This window comes from Oncorhynchus masou, chromosome 14, assembly GCF_036934945.1.
Source record: "Oncorhynchus masou masou isolate Uvic2021 chromosome 14, UVic_Omas_1.1, whole genome shotgun sequence".
In the NCBI taxonomy this organism is placed as follows: domain Eukaryota; kingdom Metazoa; phylum Chordata; class Actinopteri; order Salmoniformes; family Salmonidae; genus Oncorhynchus; species Oncorhynchus masou.
In genome coordinates, this window is record NC_088225.1 from 22,675,864 (window position 1) to 22,698,661 (window position 22,798).

The 22,798-nt window shown below is 40.2% G+C and overlaps 1 protein-coding gene across 4 annotated transcripts in view; it reads right to left on the bottom strand.

The window, feature by feature from the left end:
* The window catches only part of LOC135554539 (mitochondrial Rho GTPase 1-A), a 49,757-nt gene that overhangs the window by 18,206 nt on the left and 8,753 nt on the right, over positions 1-22,798 (bottom strand). For 2 of the 4 annotated variants that reach the window (XM_064986883.1, XM_064986884.1), the window contains exons 8-18: positions 22,676-22,774; positions 21,648-21,756; positions 21,213-21,333; positions 20,603-20,687; positions 20,200-20,345; positions 19,908-20,008; positions 19,580-19,710; positions 19,084-19,167; positions 18,665-18,787; positions 18,099-18,301; positions 15,580-15,702 (exon numbers count right to left, since the gene is read on the bottom strand). In XM_064986883.1, coding sequence (XP_064842955.1) covers positions 15,580-15,702; positions 18,099-18,301; positions 18,665-18,787; positions 19,084-19,167; positions 19,580-19,710; positions 19,908-20,008; positions 20,200-20,345; positions 20,603-20,687; positions 21,213-21,333; positions 21,648-21,756; positions 22,676-22,774 — 1,325 coding nt within the window. The remainder of the gene's footprint in view (positions 1-15,579; positions 15,703-18,098; positions 18,302-18,664; positions 18,788-19,083; positions 19,168-19,579; positions 19,711-19,907; positions 20,009-20,199; positions 20,346-20,602; positions 20,688-21,212; positions 21,334-21,647; positions 21,757-22,675; positions 22,775-22,798) is intronic. The other 2 variants (XM_064986885.1, XM_064986886.1) reach the window with 1 other exon arrangement.

A 22,798-nucleotide genomic window follows, 5' to 3' on the forward strand; every position in this document is an offset into this window, starting at 1 on the left:
GCTGACCTATAGTATTATGTTACCTTACAGCTGACCTATAGTATTATGTTCCCTTACAGCAGACCTATAGTATTATGTTCCCTTACAGCAGACCTATAGTATTATGTTACCTTACAGCTGACCTATAGTATTATGTTACCTTACAGCAGACCTATAGTATTATGTTACCTTACAGCTGACCTATAGTATTATGTTACCTTACAGCAGACCTATAGTATTATGTTACCTTACAGCTGACCTATAGTATTATGTTACCTTACAGCTGACCTATAGTATTATGTTACCTTACAGCTGACCTATAGTATTATATTACCTTACAGCTGACCTATAGTATTATGTTACCTTACAGCTGACCTATAGTATTATGTTACCTTACAGCAGACCTATAGTATTATGTTACCTTACAGCTGACCTATAGTATTATGTTCCTTACAGCTGACCTATAGTATTATGTTACCTTACAGCTGACCTACAGTATTATGTTACCTTACAGCTGACCTATAGTATTATGTTCCCTTACAGCTGACCTATGGTATTATGTTACCTTACAGCAGACCTATAGTATTATGTTACCTTACAACTGACCTATAGTATTATGTTACCTTACAGCAGACCTATAGTATTATGTTACCTTACAGCTGACCTATAGTATTATGTTACCTTACAGCAGACCTATAGTATTATGTTACCTTACAGCAGACCTATAGTATTATGTTACCTTACAGCAGACCTATAGTATTATATTACCTTACAGCAGACCTATAGTATTATATTACCTTACAGCTGACCTATAGTATTATGTTACCTTACAGCAGACCTATAGTATTATATTACCTTACAGCAGACCTATAGTATTATATTACCTTACAGCTGACCTATAGTATTATGTTACCTTACAGTATTATATTACCTTACAGCTGACCTATAGTATTATATTACCTTACAGCTGACCTATAGTATTATGTTACCTTACAGCTGACCTATAGTATTATGTTACCTTACAGCAGACCTATAGTATTATGTTACCTTACAGCAGACCTATAGTATTATATTACCTTACAGCAGACCTATAGTATTATGTTCCCTTACAGTATTATGTTACCTTACAGCTGACCTATAGTATTATGTTACCTTACAGCAGACCTATAGTATTATGTTCCCTTACAGCTGACCTATAGTATTATGTTACCTTACAGCTGACCTATAGTATTATGTTACCTTACAGCTGACCTATAGTATTATGTTACCTTACAGCTGACCTATAGTATTATGTTACCTTACAGCTGACCTATAGTATTATGTTACCTTACAGCAGACCTATAGTATTATGTTACCTTACAGCTGACCTATAGTATTATGTTACCTTACAGCAGACCTATAGTATTATGTTACCTTACAGCTGACCTACAGTATTATGTTACCTTACAGCTGACCTATAGTATTATGTTACCTTACAGCTGACCTATAGTATTATGTTCCCTTACAGCTGACCTATAGTATTATGTTACCTTACAGCTGACCTATAGTATTATGTTACCTTACAGCAGACCTATAGTATTATGTTACCTTACAGCTGACCTATAGTATTATGTTACCTTACAGCAGACCTATAGTATTATGTTACCTTACAGCTGACCTACAGTATTATGTTACCTTACAGCTGACCTATAGTATTATGTTACCTTACAGCTGACCTAAAGTATTATGTTCCCTTACAGTATTATGTTACCTTACAGCTGACCTAAAGTATTATGTTACCTTACAGTATTATATTACCTTACAGCTGACCTATAGTATTATGTTACCTTACAGCTGACCTAAAGTATTATGTTACCTTACAGTATTATATTACCTTACAGCTGACCTATAGTATTATGTTACCTTACAGCTGACCTATAGTGTTATGTTACCTTAAAGTATTATATTACCTTACAGCTGACCTATAGTATTATGTTACCTTACAGCTGACCTAAAGTATTATGTTACCTTACAGTATTATATTACCTTACAGCTGACCTATAGTATTATGTTACCTTACAGCAGACCTATAGTATTATGTTACCTTACAGCAGACCTATAGTATTATGTTACCTTACAGCAGACCTAAAGTATTATGTTACCTTACAGCAGACCTATAGTATTATGTTACCTTACAGCAGACCTATAGTATTATGTTACCTTACAGCTGACCTATAGTATTATGTTACCTTACAGCTGACCTATAGTATTATGTTACCTTACAGCAGACCTATAGTATTATGTTACCTTACAGCAGACCTATAGTATTATGTTCCCTTACAGCAGACCTATAGTATTATGTTCCCTTAAAGCTGACCTATAGTATTATATTACCTTACAACAGACCTACAGTGTTATGTTACCTTACAGCAGACCTATAGTATTATGTTACCTTACAGCAGACCTATAGTATTATGTTACCTTACAGCAGACCTATAGTATTATATTACCTTACAGCTGACCTATAGTATTATGTTACCTTACAGCAGACCTATAGTATTATGTTACCTTACAGCAGACCTATAGTATTATATTACCTTACAGCTGACCTATAGTATTATATTACCTTACAGCTGACCTATAGTATTATATTACCTTACAGCTGACCTATAGTATTATATTACCTTACAGCAGACCTATAGTATTATGTTACCTTACAGCAGACCTATAGTATTATGTTACCTTACAGCTGACCTATAGTATTATGTTCCCTTACAGCTGACCTATAGTATTATATTACCTTACAGCTGATCTATAATATTATGTTACCTTACAGCTGACCTATAGTATTATGTTACCTTACAGCTGACCTATAGTATTATGTTCCCTTACAGCTGACCTATAGTATTATGTTACCTTACAGCAGACCTATAGTATTATGTTACCTTACAGCTGACCTATAGTATTATGTTACCTTACAGCTGACCTATAGTATTATGTTCCCTTACAGCTGACCTATAGTATTATGTTACCTTACAGCAGACCTATAGTATTATGTTACCTTACAGCTGACCTATAGTATTATGTTACCTTACAGCTGACCTATAGTATTATGTTCCCTTACAGCAGACCTATAGTATTATGTTCCCTTACAGCAGACCTATAGTATTATGTTACCTTACAGCTGACCTATAGTATTATGTTACCTTACAGCAGACCTATAGTATTATGTTACCTTACAGCAGACCTATAGTATTATGTTACCTTACAGCTGATCTATAGTATTATGTTACCTTACAGCTGACCTATAGTATTATGTTACCTTACAGCTGACCTATAGTATTATATTACCTTACAGCTGACCTATAGTATTATGTTACCTTACAGCTGACCTATAGTATTATGTTACCTTACAGCAGACCTATAGTATTATGTTACCTTACAGCTGACCTATAGTATTATGTTAACTTACAGCAGACCTATAGTATTATGTTACCTTACAGCTGACCTATAGTATTATGTTACCTTACAGCAGACCTATAGTATTATGTTACCTTACAGCAGACCTATAGTATTATGTTACCTTACAGCAGACCTATAGTAGTATATTACCTTACAGCTGACCTATAGTATTATGTTACCTTACAGCAGACCTATAGTATTATGTTACCTTACAGCTGACCTATAGTATTATGTTACCTTACAGCAGACCTATAGTATTATGTTACCTTACAGCTGACCTATAGTATTATGTTACCTTACAGCAGACCTATAGTATTATGTTACCTTACAGCTGACCTATAGTATTATGTTACCTTACAGCTGACCTATAGTATTATGTTACCTTACAGCTGACCTATAGTATTATGTTACCTTACAGCTGACCTATAGTATTATATTACCTTACAGCTGACCTATAGTATTATGTTACCTTACAGCAGACCTATAGTATTATGTTACCTTACAGCAGACCTATAGTATTATGTTACCTTACAGCAGACCTATAGTATTATGTTACCTTACAGCAGACCTATAGTATTATATTACCTTACAGCTGACCTATAGTATTATGTTACCTTACAGCAGACCTATAGTATTATGTTACCTTACAGCTGACCTATAGTATTATGTTCCCTTACAGCTGACCTATAGTATTATGTTCCCTTACAGCTGACCTATAGTATTATGTTACCTTACAGCAGACCTATAGTATTATATTACCTTACAGCTGACCTATAGTATTATGTTACCTTACAGCAGACCTATAGTATTATGTTACCTTACAGCTGACCTATAGTATTATGTTCCCTTACAGCTGACCTAAAGTATTATGTTCCCTTACAGTATTATGTTACCTTACAGCAGACCTATAGTATTATGTTACCTTACAGCAGACCTTTAGTATTATGTTCCCTTACAGCTGACCTATAGTATTATATTACCTTACAGCAGACCTACAGTGTTATGTTACCTTACAGCTGACCTATAGTATTATGTTCCCTTACAGCTGACCTATAGTATTATGTTCCCTTACAGCTGACCTATAGTATTATGTTACCTTACAGCAGACCTATAGTATTATGTTACCTTACAGCTGACCTATAGTATTATGTTACCTTACAGCTGACCTATAGTATTATGTTCCTTACAGCAGACCTATAGTATTATGTTCCCTTACAGCAGACCTATAGTATTATGTTACCTTACAGCTGACCTATAGTATTATGTTACCTTACAGCAGACCTATAGTATTATGTTACCTTACAGCTGACCTATAGTATTATGTTACCTTACAGCAGACCTATAGTATTATGTTACCTTACAGCTGACCTATAGTATTATGTTACCTTACAGCTGACCTATAGTATTATGTTACCTTACAGCTGACCTATAGTATTATATTACCTTACAGCTGACCTATAGTATTATGTTACCTTACAGCTGACCTATAGTATTATGTTACCTTACAGCAGACCTATAGTATTATGTTACCTTACAGCTGACCTATAGTATTATGTTACCTTACAGCTGACCTATAGTATTATGTTACCTTACAGCTGACCTACAGTATTATGTTACCTTACAGCTGACCTATAGTATTATGTTCCCTTACAGCTGACCTATGGTATTATGTTACCTTACAGCAGACCTATAGTATTATGTTACCTTACAACTGACCTATAGTATTATGTTACCTTACAGCAGACCTATAGTATTATGTTACCTTACAGCTGACCTATAGTATTATGTTACCTTACAGCAGACCTATAGTATTATGTTACCTTACAGCAGACCTATAGTATTATGTTACCTTACAGCAGACCTATAGTATTATATTACCTTACAGCAGACCTATAGTATTATATTACCTTACAGCTGACCTATAGTATTATGTTACCTTACAGCAGACCTATAGTATTATATTACCTTACAGCAGACCTATAGTATTATATTACCTTACAGCTGACCTATAGTATTATGTTACCTTACAGTATTATATTACCTTACAGCTGACCTATAGTATTATATTACCTTACAGCTGACCTATAGTATTATGTTACCTTACAGCTGACCTATAGTATTATGTTACCTTACAGCTGACCTATAGTATTATGTTACCTTACAGCTGACCTATAGTATTATGTTCCCTTACAGCTGACCTATAGTATTATGTTACCTTACAGCTGACCTATAGTATTATGTTACCTTACAGCAGACCTATAGTATTATGTTACCTTACAGCTGACCTATAGTATTATGTTACCTTACAGCAGACCTATAGTATTATGTTACCTTACAGCTGACCTACAGTATTATGTTACCTTACAGCTGACCTATAGTATTATGTTACCTTACAGCTGACCTAAAGTATTATGTTCCCTTACAGTATTATGTTACCTTACAGCTGACCTAAAGTATTATGTTACCTTACAGTATTATATTACCTTACAGCTGACCTATAGTATTATGTTACCTTACAGCTGACCTAAAGTATTATGTTACCTTACAGTATTATATTACCTTACAGCTGACCTAAAGTATTATGTTACCTTACAGTATTATATTACCTTACAGCTGACCTATAGTATTATGTTACCTTACAGCTGACCTAAAGTATTATGTTACCTTACAGTATTATATTACCTTACAGCTGACCTATAGTATTATGTTACCTTACAGCAGACCTATAGTATTATGTTACCTTACAGCAGACCTATAGTATTATGTTACCTTACAGCAGACCTATAGTATTATGTTACCTTACAGCAGACCTATAGTATTATGTTACCTTACAGCAGACCTATAGTATTATGTTACCTTACAGCTGACCTATAGTATTATGTTACCTTACAGCTGACCTATAGTATTATGTTACCTTACAGCAGACCTATAGTATTATGTTACCTTACAGCAGACCTATAGTATTATGTTCCCTTACAGCAGACCTATAGTATTATGTTCCCTTAAAGCTGACCTATAGTATTATATTACCTTACAACAGACCTACAGTGTTATGTTACCTTACAGCAGACCTATAGTATTATGTTACCTTACAGCAGACCTATAGTATTATGTTACCTTACAGCAGACCTATAGTATTATATTACCTTACAGCTGACCTATAGTATTATGTTACCTTACAGCAGACCTATAGTATTATGTTACCTTACAGCAGACCTATAGTATTATATTACCTTACAGCTGACCTATAGTATTATATTACCTTACAGCTGACCTATAGTATTATATTACCTTACAGCTGACCTATAGTATTATATTACCTTACAGCTGACCTATAGTATTATATTACCTTACAGCTGACCTATAATATTATGTTACCTTACAGCAGACCTATAGTATTATGTTACCTTACAGCTGACCTATAGTATTATGTTCCCTTACAGCTGACCTATAGTATTATATTACCTTACAGCTGATCTATAATATTATGTTACCTTACAGCTGACCTATAGTATTATGTTACCTTACAGCTGACCTATAGTATTATGTTCCCTTACAGCTGACCTATAGTATTATGTTACCTTACAGCAGACCTATAGTATTATGTTACCTTACAGCTGACCTATAGTATTATGTTACCTTACAGCTGACCTATAGTATTATGTTACCTTACAGCTGACCTATAGTATTATGTTCCCTTACAGCAGACCTATAGTATTATGTTCCCTTACAGCAGACCTATAGTATTATGTTACCTTACAGCTGACCTATAGTATTATGTTACCTTACAGCAGACCTATAGTATTATGTTACCTTACAGCAGACCTATAGTATTATGTTACCTTACAGCTGACCTATAGTATTATGTTACCTTACAGCTGACCTATAGTATTATGTTACCTTACAGCTGACCTATAGTATTATATTACCTTACAGCTGACCTATAGTATTATGTTACCTTACAGCTGACCTATAGTATTATGTTACCTTACAGCAGACCTATAGTATTATGTTACCTTACAGCTGACCTATAGTATTATGTTAACTTACAGCAGACCTATAGTATTATGTTACCTTACAGCTGACCTATAGTATTATGTTACCTTACAGCAGACCTATAGTATTATGTTACCTTACAGCAGACCTATAGTATTATGTTACCTTACAGCAGACCTATAGTAGTATATTACCTTACAGCTGACCTATAGTATTATGTTACCTTACAGCAGACCTATAGTATTATGTTACCTTACAGCTGACCTATAGTATTATGTTACCTTACAGCAGACCTATAGTATTATGTTACCTTACAGCTGACCTATAGTATTATGTTACCTTACAGCAGACCTATAGTATTATGTTACCTTACAGCTGACCTATAGTATTATGTTACCTTACAGCTGACCTATAGTATTATGTTACCTTACAGCTGACCTATAGTATTATATTACCTTACAGCTGACCTATAGTATTATGTTACCTTACAGCAGACCTATAGTATTATGTTACCTTACAGCAGACCTATAGTATTATGTTACCTTACAGCAGACCTATAGTATTATGTTACCTTACAGCAGACCTATAGTATTATATTACCTTACAGCTGACCTATAGTATTATGTTACCTTACAGCAGACCTATAGTATTATGTTACCTTACAGCTGACCTATAGTATTATGTTCCCTTACAGCTGACCTATAGTATTATGTTCCCTTACAGCTGACCTATAGTATTATGTTACCTTACAGCAGACCTATAGTATTATATTACCTTACAGCTGACCTATAGTATTATGTTACCTTACAGCAGACCTATAGTATTATGTTACCTTACAGCTGACCTATAGTATTATGTTCCCTTACAGCTGACCTAAAGTATTATGTTCCCTTACAGTATTATGTTACCTTACAGCAGACCTATAGTATTATGTTACCTTACAGCAGACCTTTAGTATTATGTTCCCTTACAGCTGACCTATAGTATTATATTACCTTACAGCAGACCTACAGTGTTATGTTACCTTACAGCTGACCTATAGTATTATGTTCCCTTACAGCTGACCTATAGTATTATGTTCCCTTACAGCTGACCTATAGTATTATGTTACCTTACAGCAGACCTATAGTATTATGTTACCTTACAGCTGACCTATAGTATTATGTTACCTTACAGCTGACCTATAGTATTATGTTACCTTACAGCTGACCTATAGTATTATGTTCCCTTACAGCAGACCTATAGTATTATGTTCCCTTACAGCAGACCTATAGTATTATGTTACCTTACAGCTGACCTATAGTATTATGTTACCTTACAGCAGACCTATAGTATTATGTTACCTTACAGCTGACCTATAGTATTATGTTACCTTACAGCAGACCTATAGTATTATGTTACATTACAGCTGACCTATAGTATTATGTTACCTTACAGCTGACCTATAGTATTATGTTACCTTACAGCTGACCTATAGTATTATATTACCTTACAGCTGACCTATAGTATTATGTTACCTTACAGCTGACCTATAGTATTATGTTACCTTACAGCTGACCTATAGTATTATGTTCCCTTACAGCTGACCTACAGTATTATGTTACCTTACAGCTGACCTACAGTATTATGTTACCTTACAGCTGACCTATAGTATTATGTTCCCTTACAGCTGACCTATAGTATTATGTTACCTTACAGCAGACCTATAGTATTATGTTACCTTACAGCTGACCTATAGTATTATGTTACCTTACAGCAGACCTATAGTATTATGTTACCTTACAGCAGACCTATAGTATTATATTACCTTACAGCAGACCTATAGTATTATATTACCTTACAGCTGACCTATAGTATTATATTACCTTACAGCTGACCTATAGTATTATATTACCTTACAGCTGACCTATAGTATTATATTACCTTACAGCTGACCTATAATATTATGTTACCTTACAGCAGACCTATAGTATTATGTTACCTTACAGCTGACCTATAGTATTATGTTCCCTTACAGCTGACCTATAGTATTATATTACCTTACAGCTGACCTATAGTATTATGTTACCTTACAGCTGACTGACCTATAGTATTATGTTCCTTACAGCTGACCTATAGTATTATGTTACCTTACAGCTGACCTATAGTATTATGTTACCTTACAGCAGACCTATAGTATTATGTTACAGCAGACCTATAGTATTATGTTACCTTACAGCTGACCTATAGTATTATGTTACCTTACAGCAGACCTATAGTATTATGTTACCTTACAGCTGACCTATAGTATTATGTTACCTTACAGCAGACAGCCTTACAGACCTATAGACCTATTATGTTACCTTACAGCAGACCTATAGTATTATGTTACCTTACAGCTGACCTATAGTATTATGTTACCTTACAGCAGACCTATAGTATTATGTTACCTTACAGTATTATATTACCTTACAGCAGACCTATAGTATTATGTTACCTTACAGCTGACCTATAGTATTATGTTACCTTACAGTATTATATTACCTTACAGCAGACCTATAGTATTATATTACCTTACAGCAGACCTATAGTATTATGTTACCTTACAGCTGACCTATAGTATTATGTTACCTTACAGCAGACCTATAGTATTATGTTACCTTACAGCTGACCTATAGTATTATGTTACCTTACAGCAGACCTATAGTATTATGTTACCTTAGCCCAGGGGTTCCCAAACCTTTTTACTCGGGGCCCCTTCCAACATCATGTCTATTTCTAAGGGCACAAGCACGGTTCATGACACAAACTGTTCACACCTCTCTTGTTGGTGGAGAGAATTTTGCAAGTTTAAAGCTTATTTCCTGCAATTCTAAAAAAATTGTCATATTGTTCAAAGAACATTTTGCAGTTTTAAAGCAAATTTTCTTGCAAATCTATACATTTTGCCATGTCTAATGTGTATTTCTGTGATATTTGAGTGGCAAATTTTTTTAACAATATCTATGGGCAAAAAAACTCAATAAAAACACATCTGACATGGGCTACTTGATCTGGATATTTCTGACAAGTTATAAATAGCTCTAAGTTATGCAATGACTGACATGACAAGAGGAACTGATGATGCACTACCCAATTTTGAAAATGTACCTTGTGCATTCTACTGTTACAACTTTGAAGAGTAAGTTAAAAGCCGGACTGAGTTCCTTTATTTTTGGATCACTACCTTAGCCTACAGTGTTTCCCCAGTATTTATTTAGCAACTGTTGCCGCCACACCAAAACAAAAAAAATGATATGCATGCATATATATATGTGTGTGTGTGTGTGTGTGTGTGAGAGATATATATATATATATATATATATATATATATATATATATACATACATACATACATACATACACACACACACACAGTTGAAGTCAGAAGTTTACATACACTTAGGTTGGAGTCATTAAAACTAATTTTTCAACCACTCCACAGATTCCTTGTTAACAAACTATAGTTTTGGCAAGTCGGTTAGGACATCTACTTTGTGCATGACACAAGACATTTTTCCAAAAATTGTTTACATACAGATTATTTCACTTATAATTCACTGCATCACAACTCCAGTGGGTCAGAAGTTTACATACACTAAGCTGACTGCGCCTTTAAACAGCTTGGAAAATTCCAGAAAATGATGTCATGGCTTTAGACGCTTCTGATAGGCTAATTGACACCATTTGAGTCAATTGGAGGTGTACCTGTGGATGTAGTTCAAGGCCTACCTTCAAACTCAGTGCCTCTTTGCTTGACACCATGGGAAAATCAAAATAAATCAGCCAAGACCTCAGAAAAAAAATGGTAGACCTCCACAAGTCTAGTTCATCCTTGGGAGCAATTTCCAAAAGCCTGAATGTACCACGTTCATCTGTAACAAACAATAGTACGCTAGTACAAACACCATGGGACCACGCAGCCATCATGCCGCTCAGGAAGGAGACGCATTCTGTCTCCAAGAGATGAACGTACTTTGGTGCGAAAAGTGCAAATCAATCCCAGAACAGCAAAGGACCTTGTGAAGATGCTGGAGGAAACAGGTACAAAAGTATCCACAGTAAAACGAGTTCCTATATCAACATAACCTGAAAGGCCGCTCAGCAAGGAAGAAGCCACTGCTCCAAAACCGCCATAAAAAAGCCAGCCTACGGTTTGCAACTGCACATGGGGACAAAGACCGTACTTTTTGGAGAAATGTCCTCTGGTCTGATGAAACAAAAATGGAACTGTTTGGCCATATTGACCATCGCTATGTTTGGAGGAAAAAGGGGGAGGCTTGCAAGCCGATGAACACCATCCCAACCGTGAAGCACGAGGGTGGCAGCATCATGTTGTGGGGGTGCTTTGTTGCAGGAGGGACCCTTCACAAAATAGATGGCATCATGAGGCAGGAAAATTATGTGGATATATTGAAGCAACATCTCAAGACATCAGTCTGGAAGTTAAAGCTTGGTCGCAAATGGGTCTTCCAAATGAACAATGACCCCAAACATACTTCCAAAGTTGTGACAAAATGGCTTAAGGACAACAAAGTCAAGGTATTGGAGTGGCCATCACAAAGCCCTGACCTCAATCCCATAGAAAATGTGTGGGCAGAACTGAAAAAGCGTGTGCGAGCAAAGAGGCCTTACAGACCTGACTCAGTTACACCAGCTCTGTCAGGAGGAATGGGCCAAAATTCACCCAACTTCTTGTGGGAAGCTTGTGGAAGGCTACCTGAAACATTTGACCCAAGTTAAACAATTTAAAAGGTAATGCTACCAAATACTAATTGACCCATTGGGAATGTGATGAAAGAAATAAAAGCTGAAATAAATCATTTACTCTACTATTATTCTGACATTTCACATTCTTAAAATAATGTGGCGATCCTAACTGACCTAAGACATGGAATTTTTACTAGGATTAAATGTCAGGAATTGTGAAAAACTGAGTTTAAATGTATTTGGCTAAAGTGTATGTAAACTTCTGACTTCAACTGTATGTATACACACACACACACACACACACACACACACACACACACTTTTTTGAAAAACGCTTTCAGTTTAAACTTAAAACGACTAAAACCAGACAAAGTTTGTAGAAAAGATAATTGACCTATATATTTTATAATATAATCTTTGAGAACTAGAAAATCACCAAAATAAAAGCTAAATTGATCGAATTTTGGAGTACTTTAGGCATGGCTGGATTACCAATCGGGCACATGCCCAGGGGCCCTGATTTGGATACCCATTTATTTTGTTTGAGTATAAGTACACAGAATTAGCCTTGGCAAAATCTATAACTGCGATAATAACTCGCTAACTAGCAAAGAATATCAACTAATGTGCACACAGGCGGCTCTGATCTGAAAAGCGCATTCCCTCGCGGGTGACTGAAAGACGCTTGTGGGCTACTTGACCAATAGAACTTCACTCCGTTTGTGCTCTGGCTCTGCCTACAACAAAAATCACAGACTCAATCTTGCAAAGTTAGATTTGTTTTGGTTTGTTGCAATGAAAATGGGCTGATATAATGTTGATTAGATCACAGAAAAAAATGTAATCTATATAGTGCACACTAATTGGGTGAACTTATTGAAGTTCAATCTCTTGGTCTCTGCGTAGCAAGGCATTTCTACTACACGGCAGTGCTGTAGGAGGTGTGCAGCCACACGCGCGTGCAGTTTATAGGGAACATTGGTAGAGTGCCATGTATAGGCTATGGTAAAAAAAAGTCAGCCATAAAATATATATGTTATTGGGCTAATTTCTGTGGGGGATCATAGATAGAGGAGTCGGCAGCATTCATTTTGGAGTAGAACGTCCTCTTAAAAAGTCACCAGAACCTTCTCACAGTCGTCCTATAAAAACAGAACTCAGTGCACCCTCTTCCACAACCTTTGACACCAATTATAAAAATAAACAAATCGAGGGGCAACACTGGCTGCATTGGACTGAGCTCTCTTGTTACTGAGCTCTCGTTCTGCTCACACTGCCCTACCCTGTGCTCTGACCTCTGTCTCCCCTCTCTCTCCAGATGAAATCTCGCTTCATGTGACGGCCGGCCGCCCAACAACCTGCCCGCTTGACCCTATCCCCTCCTCTCTTCTCCAGACCATTTCCGGAGACCTTCTCCCTTACCTCACCTCGCTCATCAACTCATCCCTGACCGCTGGCTACGTCCCTTCCGTCTTCAAGAGAGCGAGAGTTGCACCCCTTCTGAAAAAACCTACACTCGATCCCTCCGATGTCAACAACTACAGACCAGTATCCCTTCTTTCTTTTCTCTCCAAAACTCTTGAACGTGCCGTCCTTGGCCAGCTCTCCCGCTATCTCTCTCAGAATGACCTTCTTGATCCAAATCAGTCAGGTTTCAAGACTAGTCATTCAACTGAGACTGCTCTTCTCTGTATCACGGAGGCGCTCCGCACTGCTAAAGCTAACTCTCTCTCCTCTGCTCTCATCCTTCTAGACCTATCGGCTGCCTTCGATACTGTGAACCATCAGATCCTCCTCTCCACCCTCTCCGAGTTGGGCATCTCCGGCGCGGCCCACGCTTGGATTGCGTCCTACCTGACAGGTCGCTCCTACCAGGTGGCGTGGCGAGAATCTGTCTCCTCGCCACGCGCTCTCACCACTGGTGTCCCCAGGGCTCTGTTCTAGGCCCTCTCCTATTCTCGCTATACACCAAGTCACTTGGCTCTGTCATAACCTCACATGGTCTCTCCTATCATTGCTATGCAGACGACACACAATTAATCTTCTCCTTTCCCCCATCTGATGACCAGGTGGCGAATCGCATCTCTGCATGTCTGGCAGACATATCAGTGTGGATGACGGATCACCACCTCAAGCTGAACCTCGGCAAGACGGAGCTGCTCTTCCTCCCGGGGAAGGACTGCCCGTTCCATGATCTCGCCATCACGGTTGACAACTCCATTGTGTCCTCCTCCCAGAGCGCTAAGAACCTTGGCGTGATCCTGGACAACACCCTGTCGTTCTCAACTAACATCAAGGCGGTGGCCCGTTCCTGTAGGTTCATGCTCTACAACATCCGCAGAGTACGACCCTGCCTCACACAGGAAGCGGCGCAGGTCCTAATCCAGGCACTTGTCATCTCCCGTCTGGATTACTGCAACTCGCTGTTGGCTGGGCTCCCTGCCTGTGCCATTAAACCCCTACAACTCATCCAGAACGCCGCAGCCCGTCTGGTGTTCAACCTTCCCAAGTTCTCTCACGTCACCCCGCTCCTCCGCTCTCTCCACTGGCTTCCAGTTGAAGCTCGCATCCGCTACAAGACCATGGTGCTTGCCTACGGAGCTGTGAGGGGAACAGCACCGCAGTACCTCCAGGCTCTGATCAGGCCCTACACCCAAACAAGGGCACTGCGTTCATCCACCTCTGGCCTGCTCGCCTCCCTACCACTGGGGAAGTGCAGTTCCCGCTCAGCCCAGTCAAAACTGTTCGCTGCTCTGGCCCCAATGGTGGAACAAACTCCCTCACGACGCCAGGACAGCGGAGTCAATCACCACCTTCCGGAGACACCTGAAACCCCACCTCTTTAAGGAATACCTAGGATAGGATAAAGTAATCCTTCTCACCCCCCCCCCCCTTAAATGATTTAGATTAGATGCACTATTGTAAAGTGGCTGTTCTACTGGATGTCATAAGGTGAATTCACCAATTTGTAAGTCGCTCTGGATAAGAGCGTCTGCCAAATGACTTAAATGTATGTAAATGTCGTTGTAAGAGAGATGGGGACAGAGAGATGGGGACAGAAGCAGCTTGGACAATCCACTTGATTGAGTTAAAAGCAAATAAGGAGAGCAAATAAATGGAGTCTTGAAACCTCCTTGTCAACTCTATAGCCGATATGAGTACTTGGAATACAGTCTTATAAACCCACCCATACAATCATATGAAATTCAATGGAGATGTGCAAATCAGGCCTGGAGATCGAAATAAGATCTCAGAATTTCATTTTTTCCAGTTTTCCATTGTGGATATGCAGTGTAAACCTGACTATGAGGAAGCATTGAGGGAGAAGAGGAGAAAAGCCTTCACCCAGGTTAGAAAGCTAGGGTCTCCCGCCTCATGGGGGAGTCAGAGGGGGAGAGAGAGAGGGGACGGGCTGTTAAACACTACAGTATGGACCTGTTCAGAACAACACTGTAGAATTTGGCCTTTATATTTGTCAGTAGCTGGGACCGGAGGATGTTCTGACAGATGCAGAAGGTACACCTGTTGCAGGTACACATGCAGCGGAGCTTGGCATGGCTGAGGAGACACAATCACAACACACGCACGCACATACAAACACACAAAGATGAAGTCAGATCCACATTTGTACACGTTTCCATGGAAACATCACCGTGGGATGGCAGAACCCTGAAAGACAGACCCTGTTCTAGCACCAGATGGGGGGGGGCTTGGACTTTGGGTGACTGAGTTATGAAATAATAACTCCATCAGTAACAAAGGCAAAGAAGATTGGTTATTACTTTACTAAGTGCTGTAATACAGAGAAAGTGGTAAGAACTAAGTACTGAGTATTATGAAAGTTACATATCTTGAGGAACATTCTTCACATACATACATACAGAAGGAGACATGTCCTCTGTAATAACATACAGAAGGAGACATGTCCTCTGTAATAACATACAGAAGGAGACATGTCCTCTGTAATAACATACAGAAGGAGACATGTCCTCTGTAATAACATACAGAAGGAGACATGTCCTCTGTAATAACATACAGAAGGAGACATGTCCTCTGTAATAACATACAGAAGGAGACATGTCCTCTGTAATAACATACAGAAGGAGACATGTCCTCTGTAATAACATACAGAAGGAGACATGTCCTCTGTAATAACATACACCTTTCATTAGTGGTAATACCACAATCATCCTTAGGTAGAAGAGGGGAAAGCCACAGAGAATGAAGGAAATAGTGACAAAGTGATGAGAAAGTTCAGGGTAATTCAATAAAAACAGCTAAGCCTTCTCAGAATCTCCAGGTTGACCATTAAATATACATGGAACTAAACCATTATAATCTTACCTGTTGGCCTGGGTTATATAGCATGAGTCACTCTGACCTACAATCGATCTGCAGCCGGAGACGGTACTGAAACAGTCCGTACCAAATCCCCAACGAACGCAGAATAATAGTAGTGCCCTAACTACATTAAGAACTCTGTTCACTATCAAGAGAGATGTCTGAAACAGGTGAAGCACTGTAGTGTATAGAGCAGAAGCTGCTGATTATTTCTGTCAAAAGATTCCAGTCCAGTCATTTGAAGAGCGAGGGCCTGGATTCTTAGCTATAGGCCTCTATGCCTTGGGAAAGACAATGCTTTTAACATTAGATAACGGAAGTTCTTCCCTGTAAAGCGGAGATTTAAGGCTCAATTAAATGGACATGAATCTAATCCAATGGCTAATCTCTTAAATAAAGCACAAGACTAACTCTACCTCTCATAGAGAATGAATGGCTAAGACTGTAACACCCATTCAGTACAGCTGACTGGGGAGACTTCCTTCAAGGCCAAAGGATTTTCAGTGGATTACCTTCGTTTTGGGACTTAAAAGGCCTAGTCATCACCTTACAGTACCACAACACATTGACAGTTGCCAACGCTAAGGAACTGAAATAAAACAGCACCTAAAATATCCCCCCCCCTCTCAGGAAGAAGCAGCTTAATGTAGGACTAGAGAGGAAGGGAGACATGGAGGACAGTGGGGGGCTCACCCCTGCTCATACACAGGGGATCAATAGAAAGCCAGGGGTGTCTGGAGACGTCATACAGGACGTAACGAGGTCACAGAGGGCTGGCTGGAGGAAAAGACACCGGGCTGACGGTGAAGTCAGACGATGGAATTAGGACCACTATGGTCTTTGAGGGGACTATACTCACAGGTACATGGCCATGGTGGTGAGTTTGGTGTAGAGGTCTTTGAGGGGACTATACTCACAGGTACATGGCCATGGTGGTGAGTTTGGTGTAGAGGTCTTTGAGGGGACTATACTCACAGGTACATGGCCATGGTGGTGAGTTTGGTATAGAGGTCTTTGAGGGGACTATACTCACAGGTACATGGCCATGGTGGTGAGTTTGGTGTAGAGGTCTTTGAGGGGACTATACTCACAGGTACATGGCCATGGTGGTGAGTTTGGTGTAGAGGTCTTTGAGGGGACTATACTCACAGGTACATGGCCATGGTGGTGAGTTTGGTATAGAGGTCTTTGAGGGGACTATACTCACAGGTACATGGCCATGGTGGTGAGTTTGGTATAGAGGTCTTTGAGGGGAATATACTCACAGGTACATGGCCATGGTGGTGAGTTTGGTATAGAGGTCTTTGAGGGGACTATACTCACAGGTACATGGCCATGGTGGTGAGTTTGGTATAAATGTCTTTGAGGGGACTATACTCACAGGTACATGGCCATGGTGGTGAGTTTGGTGTAGAGGTCTTTGAGGGGACTATACTCACAGGTACATGGCCATGGTGGTGAGTTTGGTATAAATGTCTTTGAGGGGACTATACTCACAGGTACATGGCCATGGTGGTGAGTTTGGTATAAATGTCTTTGAGGGGACTATACTCACAGGTACATGGCCATGGTGGTGAGTTTGGTGTAGAGGTCTTTGAGGGGACTATACTCACGGGTACATGGCCATGGTGGTGAGTTTGGTGTAGAGGTCCTTGTTGGGGGCGTCCACCGTGTTGCAGGTCCAGGGTTGGGGCGGGTGCAGCTTGTTCTTGCGGCAGAAGTCCAGTGGGGTCAGGCTGTAGTGCTGGCGCGCCTCGTGCAGGTCTGACTTGGAGGCGATCATCATGCACGGCGTCTTGCTGTCCATGAAGTATTGCTGTCATAGGTCAAAAGGTTCAAGTTCAGAGGGTAGTTATAAGAACAAGACGAGGTAAGGATTGTTGATATCATAACATTTTGGTAAACAGTTTCAGAAGGTGAAAAGCTGAAAGCTGAGAAGTCCCTCTATTCCAGTGTAGTGAATCAAGGATCAGGGCCCATACTCACAAAGCATCTCAAGCGGAGTGCTGATCTAGGATCAGTTTTGCCTTTTAGATCATAACAAATAGGATTATATGGACAGAGGGGGACCTGATCCAAGATCAGTCCTCTTACTATAGACATGTGGTGAATACAGGCCCAGGACTAAACTAAGGACTGATGGATTTGATACAGTTTGTCAGTTAGGTACTGTACACACCTTGTAGACCTTGGCACAGTACTCAAAGGAGCGCGGGTTGTTGACGTCATACACCAGGCAGACCACGTCACACGCCAGGTCCTCCTCTGAGAGGAAGTCAAAGTCTGGCATCACCTCATGAAGCTACAGGGAGACAAAAGAGGAGAGAGGGGTGAAGAGGGGAGAAGGGGGAAATAGTTGAGACCGTTCAATGTCAACTTTTCAGCAGAAAGGCCTCTCTAGTATTCACTGTGTAGCACTGAACATATTAGTTTCCAAAACATATGAGGGGAAAACACTCATGATTTACTGCTAGACAGCTGGACACATAAAACACAGTATTATAAATTATACAACTGTATTATAATCCATCTCCCGGGGTTTTAATCTTGTTACCGGGCAGAAAGCATGGATACGAGGAGAGAGATGCACAGCCTCACCAGTAAGTACTTCTCCTGGCCGTAGACATACGTGGTGTTGATGGAGTAAAACGATTTATGGTCTTCTCTGATCTTCCGCTGTTTCTGTTAAGGAATTCAGAAAAACACTAATTCACCACTCCACATTGATACAACAGTACATGTTATTCCTCACTGCTAAATAGTTAAGTTTGTGTAATAAGAATAATAATAATAGATAGTTTGCTATGTCTTAAAGGAGTTGGTAACACAGTAACAGACTGCCCAAGTCACCCTGGCTACTTAAGAGTAGCTATGAAACAGAAATGTGTGCTTAGCAGGTAGCAGTGAGCCTTCCATGGAAAAGCCAGGATCATGTACATTAGGCACCAAATTAGGAAGAAAACTGAATGAAACAGGGAGGGACTACCTGAATTTGTCCAATAAGAAAAAAAACATATTTTTGCATTGCAAAACATTTTGCTGGGGTGTGCCATAATGAATACACCCCAGTTGTCCGGTAGCTCCAGGGACTCACCAGCAGGTTGCGACCCAGAAAGGCCTGCAGGAAGCTGGTCTTGCCACTCCCCCTGGCTCCCAGAATGTTACAGCGGAACACGCTGCGCTGCGTCTGCTTCTTCTGCAGGTCGATGCGCTTGTTACGGGTCACTGAGGGAGGAGAGACGGGTGAGGAACAACATATACAGATATACAGATGCATGTGCGCGCAAACACACAACTACAGTGACTGTAGATTTATAGTAACTCACCACTAATTAGGTTTCAAATGCACAAACAGAGAGGCCACAATAATTAACACCAATACATGACAAGCATATAAACCTAGTCACGCACGCTCACATTACCTGTGATGGCTGCTGCCTGGGACTCCTGCTCACAGATGATTGAGTAGCCCAGGTAGCCCAGGTACTCCAAGCAGCGCTGCACATCCAGGTAGGTCGTTAACCTGGCCAATCAGACAATTGAAGGCCTGTTAGTGTGTGTCTGTCGGCGGGGGGCTTTGGTACACATCTACGGTAGCATACGAAAGTGAAGAAGTTTGCGTTTCAGCAAAGCGCTGTATAACTGCATTACCAAATCATTCAAGTTAGACAGAGGTAACAGGTAGTGTAGTCCAGGTATGCTGGCCTAACTCACGTCCACTGTGACAGGTAACCCTGGTAGGTGATCCAGCCCTGGTCGTTGGTACACACTGTGTTGTTGACGTCGGGGCCCCAGGGCATGTAGGGAAACACTTTGAACAGGTCCTTGACTTCCTCCGGAGACAAGGCACAGTCTCTGTCCTGACACACACACACACACACACACACACACACACACAAACACACACAGGTTAGGACCACTGTTCTAAAAATATGATTGTGTAGGGTTGCAATATTCCGGTAACTTTCCCAAAAGCCGGTTGGAGGATTCCCTCCCTGCTTATTCCCTCCTGATTCCGGGAAACTTCCAACTGGGACTTTGGGAAAACCTGTGAATGTGTGTCCTTTATGAGCCAGAAGTGAACCAAACAGTAGCAGTTATGTCATCCAAGACTTACTTTGTCGTGCTTGTCGAAGACACTCTGGAGGAAGAGGTACGCGTTGTGGTTGAGCTCAGTGGTGCAGTCAGCAGGTATTTTTAGCCTGGCACGGACAAGAGAACATTCCGGATTAATCTCATTAAAAGTGCTATGGCTAAACTGGCATTGTTCAAAAGGCTCACCCTGGGAAAGACCTAGTGCAGCTTGCAAGTCATAACAAGTAGTGTAAGATGCACCCACAGACAGCTTGATGGTTCAGTAGGTTTCATCAACGTTAACATCTTTGACACAGTGTAAAGAAAGTGAGAGCCTGCAGAGCAGATGTCTTTTATCTGCTATTGACTGAAACTGAATTGGGGCCAGAGAGTCATTGTTATGCTCGTCCAGCCTTACATAAACAGGTGTATATCTCCCTCTTTCTGCCCAGAGGTAAGGGTTGCCCATACGTACGGCAGGGTTGTGTTCTGTAGGCGCAAAATGGAAGAAAGCGCTCAAACACAGAGTGAAAGTTATCACTATCTACACTTGTCCAGAACCGGTCGTTTATGTTTTCCGCTGTAAAGTGTTTTACTACGATGTGCCCTAATGCACATGACCCTGGTCCAGGGGGGTTCAGGTGTCCACTCACAGGGGGAACAGGTATTCCTGGTGAAGCTCCAAGTCGTCGTCGTACCCAAACCTCCGCAGCACCGTCCAGGTGGTCTCGTGACGCCCCCTCTGGATGAAAAGCGTGTGCAGAAACAGGAACCCTAGTGGCCAATCAGGGTGAAGAATGGACACACGTCAGAGATACACCCAGACACAACGTTAGAGATGGACACAGTACACTGGTAAAGGGTTATTAAATATGTTATTCATGCATGACCTTTAGTGAAGGTTACAGAAGAGAGTACAAGGGAGAGTGGGCAGAGAATAGAGCAAGATGGAAAGAGAAAAGAGAGAGATTGAATGAGAGAGATGGAGAGAGAATAGAGAGATTGAATGAGAGAGATGGAGAGACAATAGAGAGATTATAGAGAAACTGAATGAAAGAAGGGAAAGCCTACAATGTGGTCAGTCTCACCTTTGAGCGTGAGTCCGTTGTCCTCAACTCCGTCCGTCATGTTCTTCCTCACCACGTTCTTGACATCCTCTAAGGCCTGGGGCGCCAGGGGCATGTTGAAACACGTCCTCTACCAGACACACAACACATGTGTCACCCACACAGAACTACTATACCCACACAGAACTACAATAACCACACAGAACTACTATACCCACACAGAACTACTATACCCACACAGAACTACTATACCCACACAGAACTACTATACCCACACAGAACTACTATACCCACACAGAACTACTATACCCACACAGAACTACTATACCCACACAGAACTACTATATCCACACAGAACTACTATACCCACACAGAACTACTATACCCACACAGAACTACTATACCCACACAGAACTATTATACCCACACAGAACTACTATACCCACACAGAACTACTATACCCACACAGAACTACTATACCCACACAGAACTACTATACCCACACAGAACTACTATATCCACACATAACTACTATACCCACACAGAACTACTATATCCACACATAACTACTATACCCACACAGAACTAGAGTGAAGAATGAAAGTCTACAAACAGCACAATGCTGCATCCAAGGGCTTCAACAATAAATCACTCAACACACATCTCCTAAACACAACTGAACATACGTCCGGTGAGACCAAAATGGGAAAGAAACAGTCTATTTCAACAAATCTGACACAGCTACTAATATAACGTGGTTTGGGATATATGAAGTCACAAGCAGATATGTATACAGCTTTGCACCATTCACTAGAGGACAAAAGATGCTCTGAAAGGGTTTCTAAATCAACCACCTGTCTGCAGGCTACCGGTGAACCCACTAATAACCTATCCCTCCCCCTCTCTTCCACTCAAGTTAAAATAAACTGCCATTGGAAAAGGAAGTAAATCAGGTTATTTCACTTCAGCCAGATAAAGCACAGAAGCCTGCAGCTACAGCCAAGAAAGGTTTTCCCACAAGGTTTATTTTCCCACAGTGAGGCTCCTACCTGGAAGAAGTTGAGTTCTTTGTCGTTGAGGATGCCATCGTTGTCCAGGTCTGACACTTTGAAGATGCGAGTTAGAGACTTGATGCAAGACGGCTTCATCTGAATAAACACAAAGTATACATT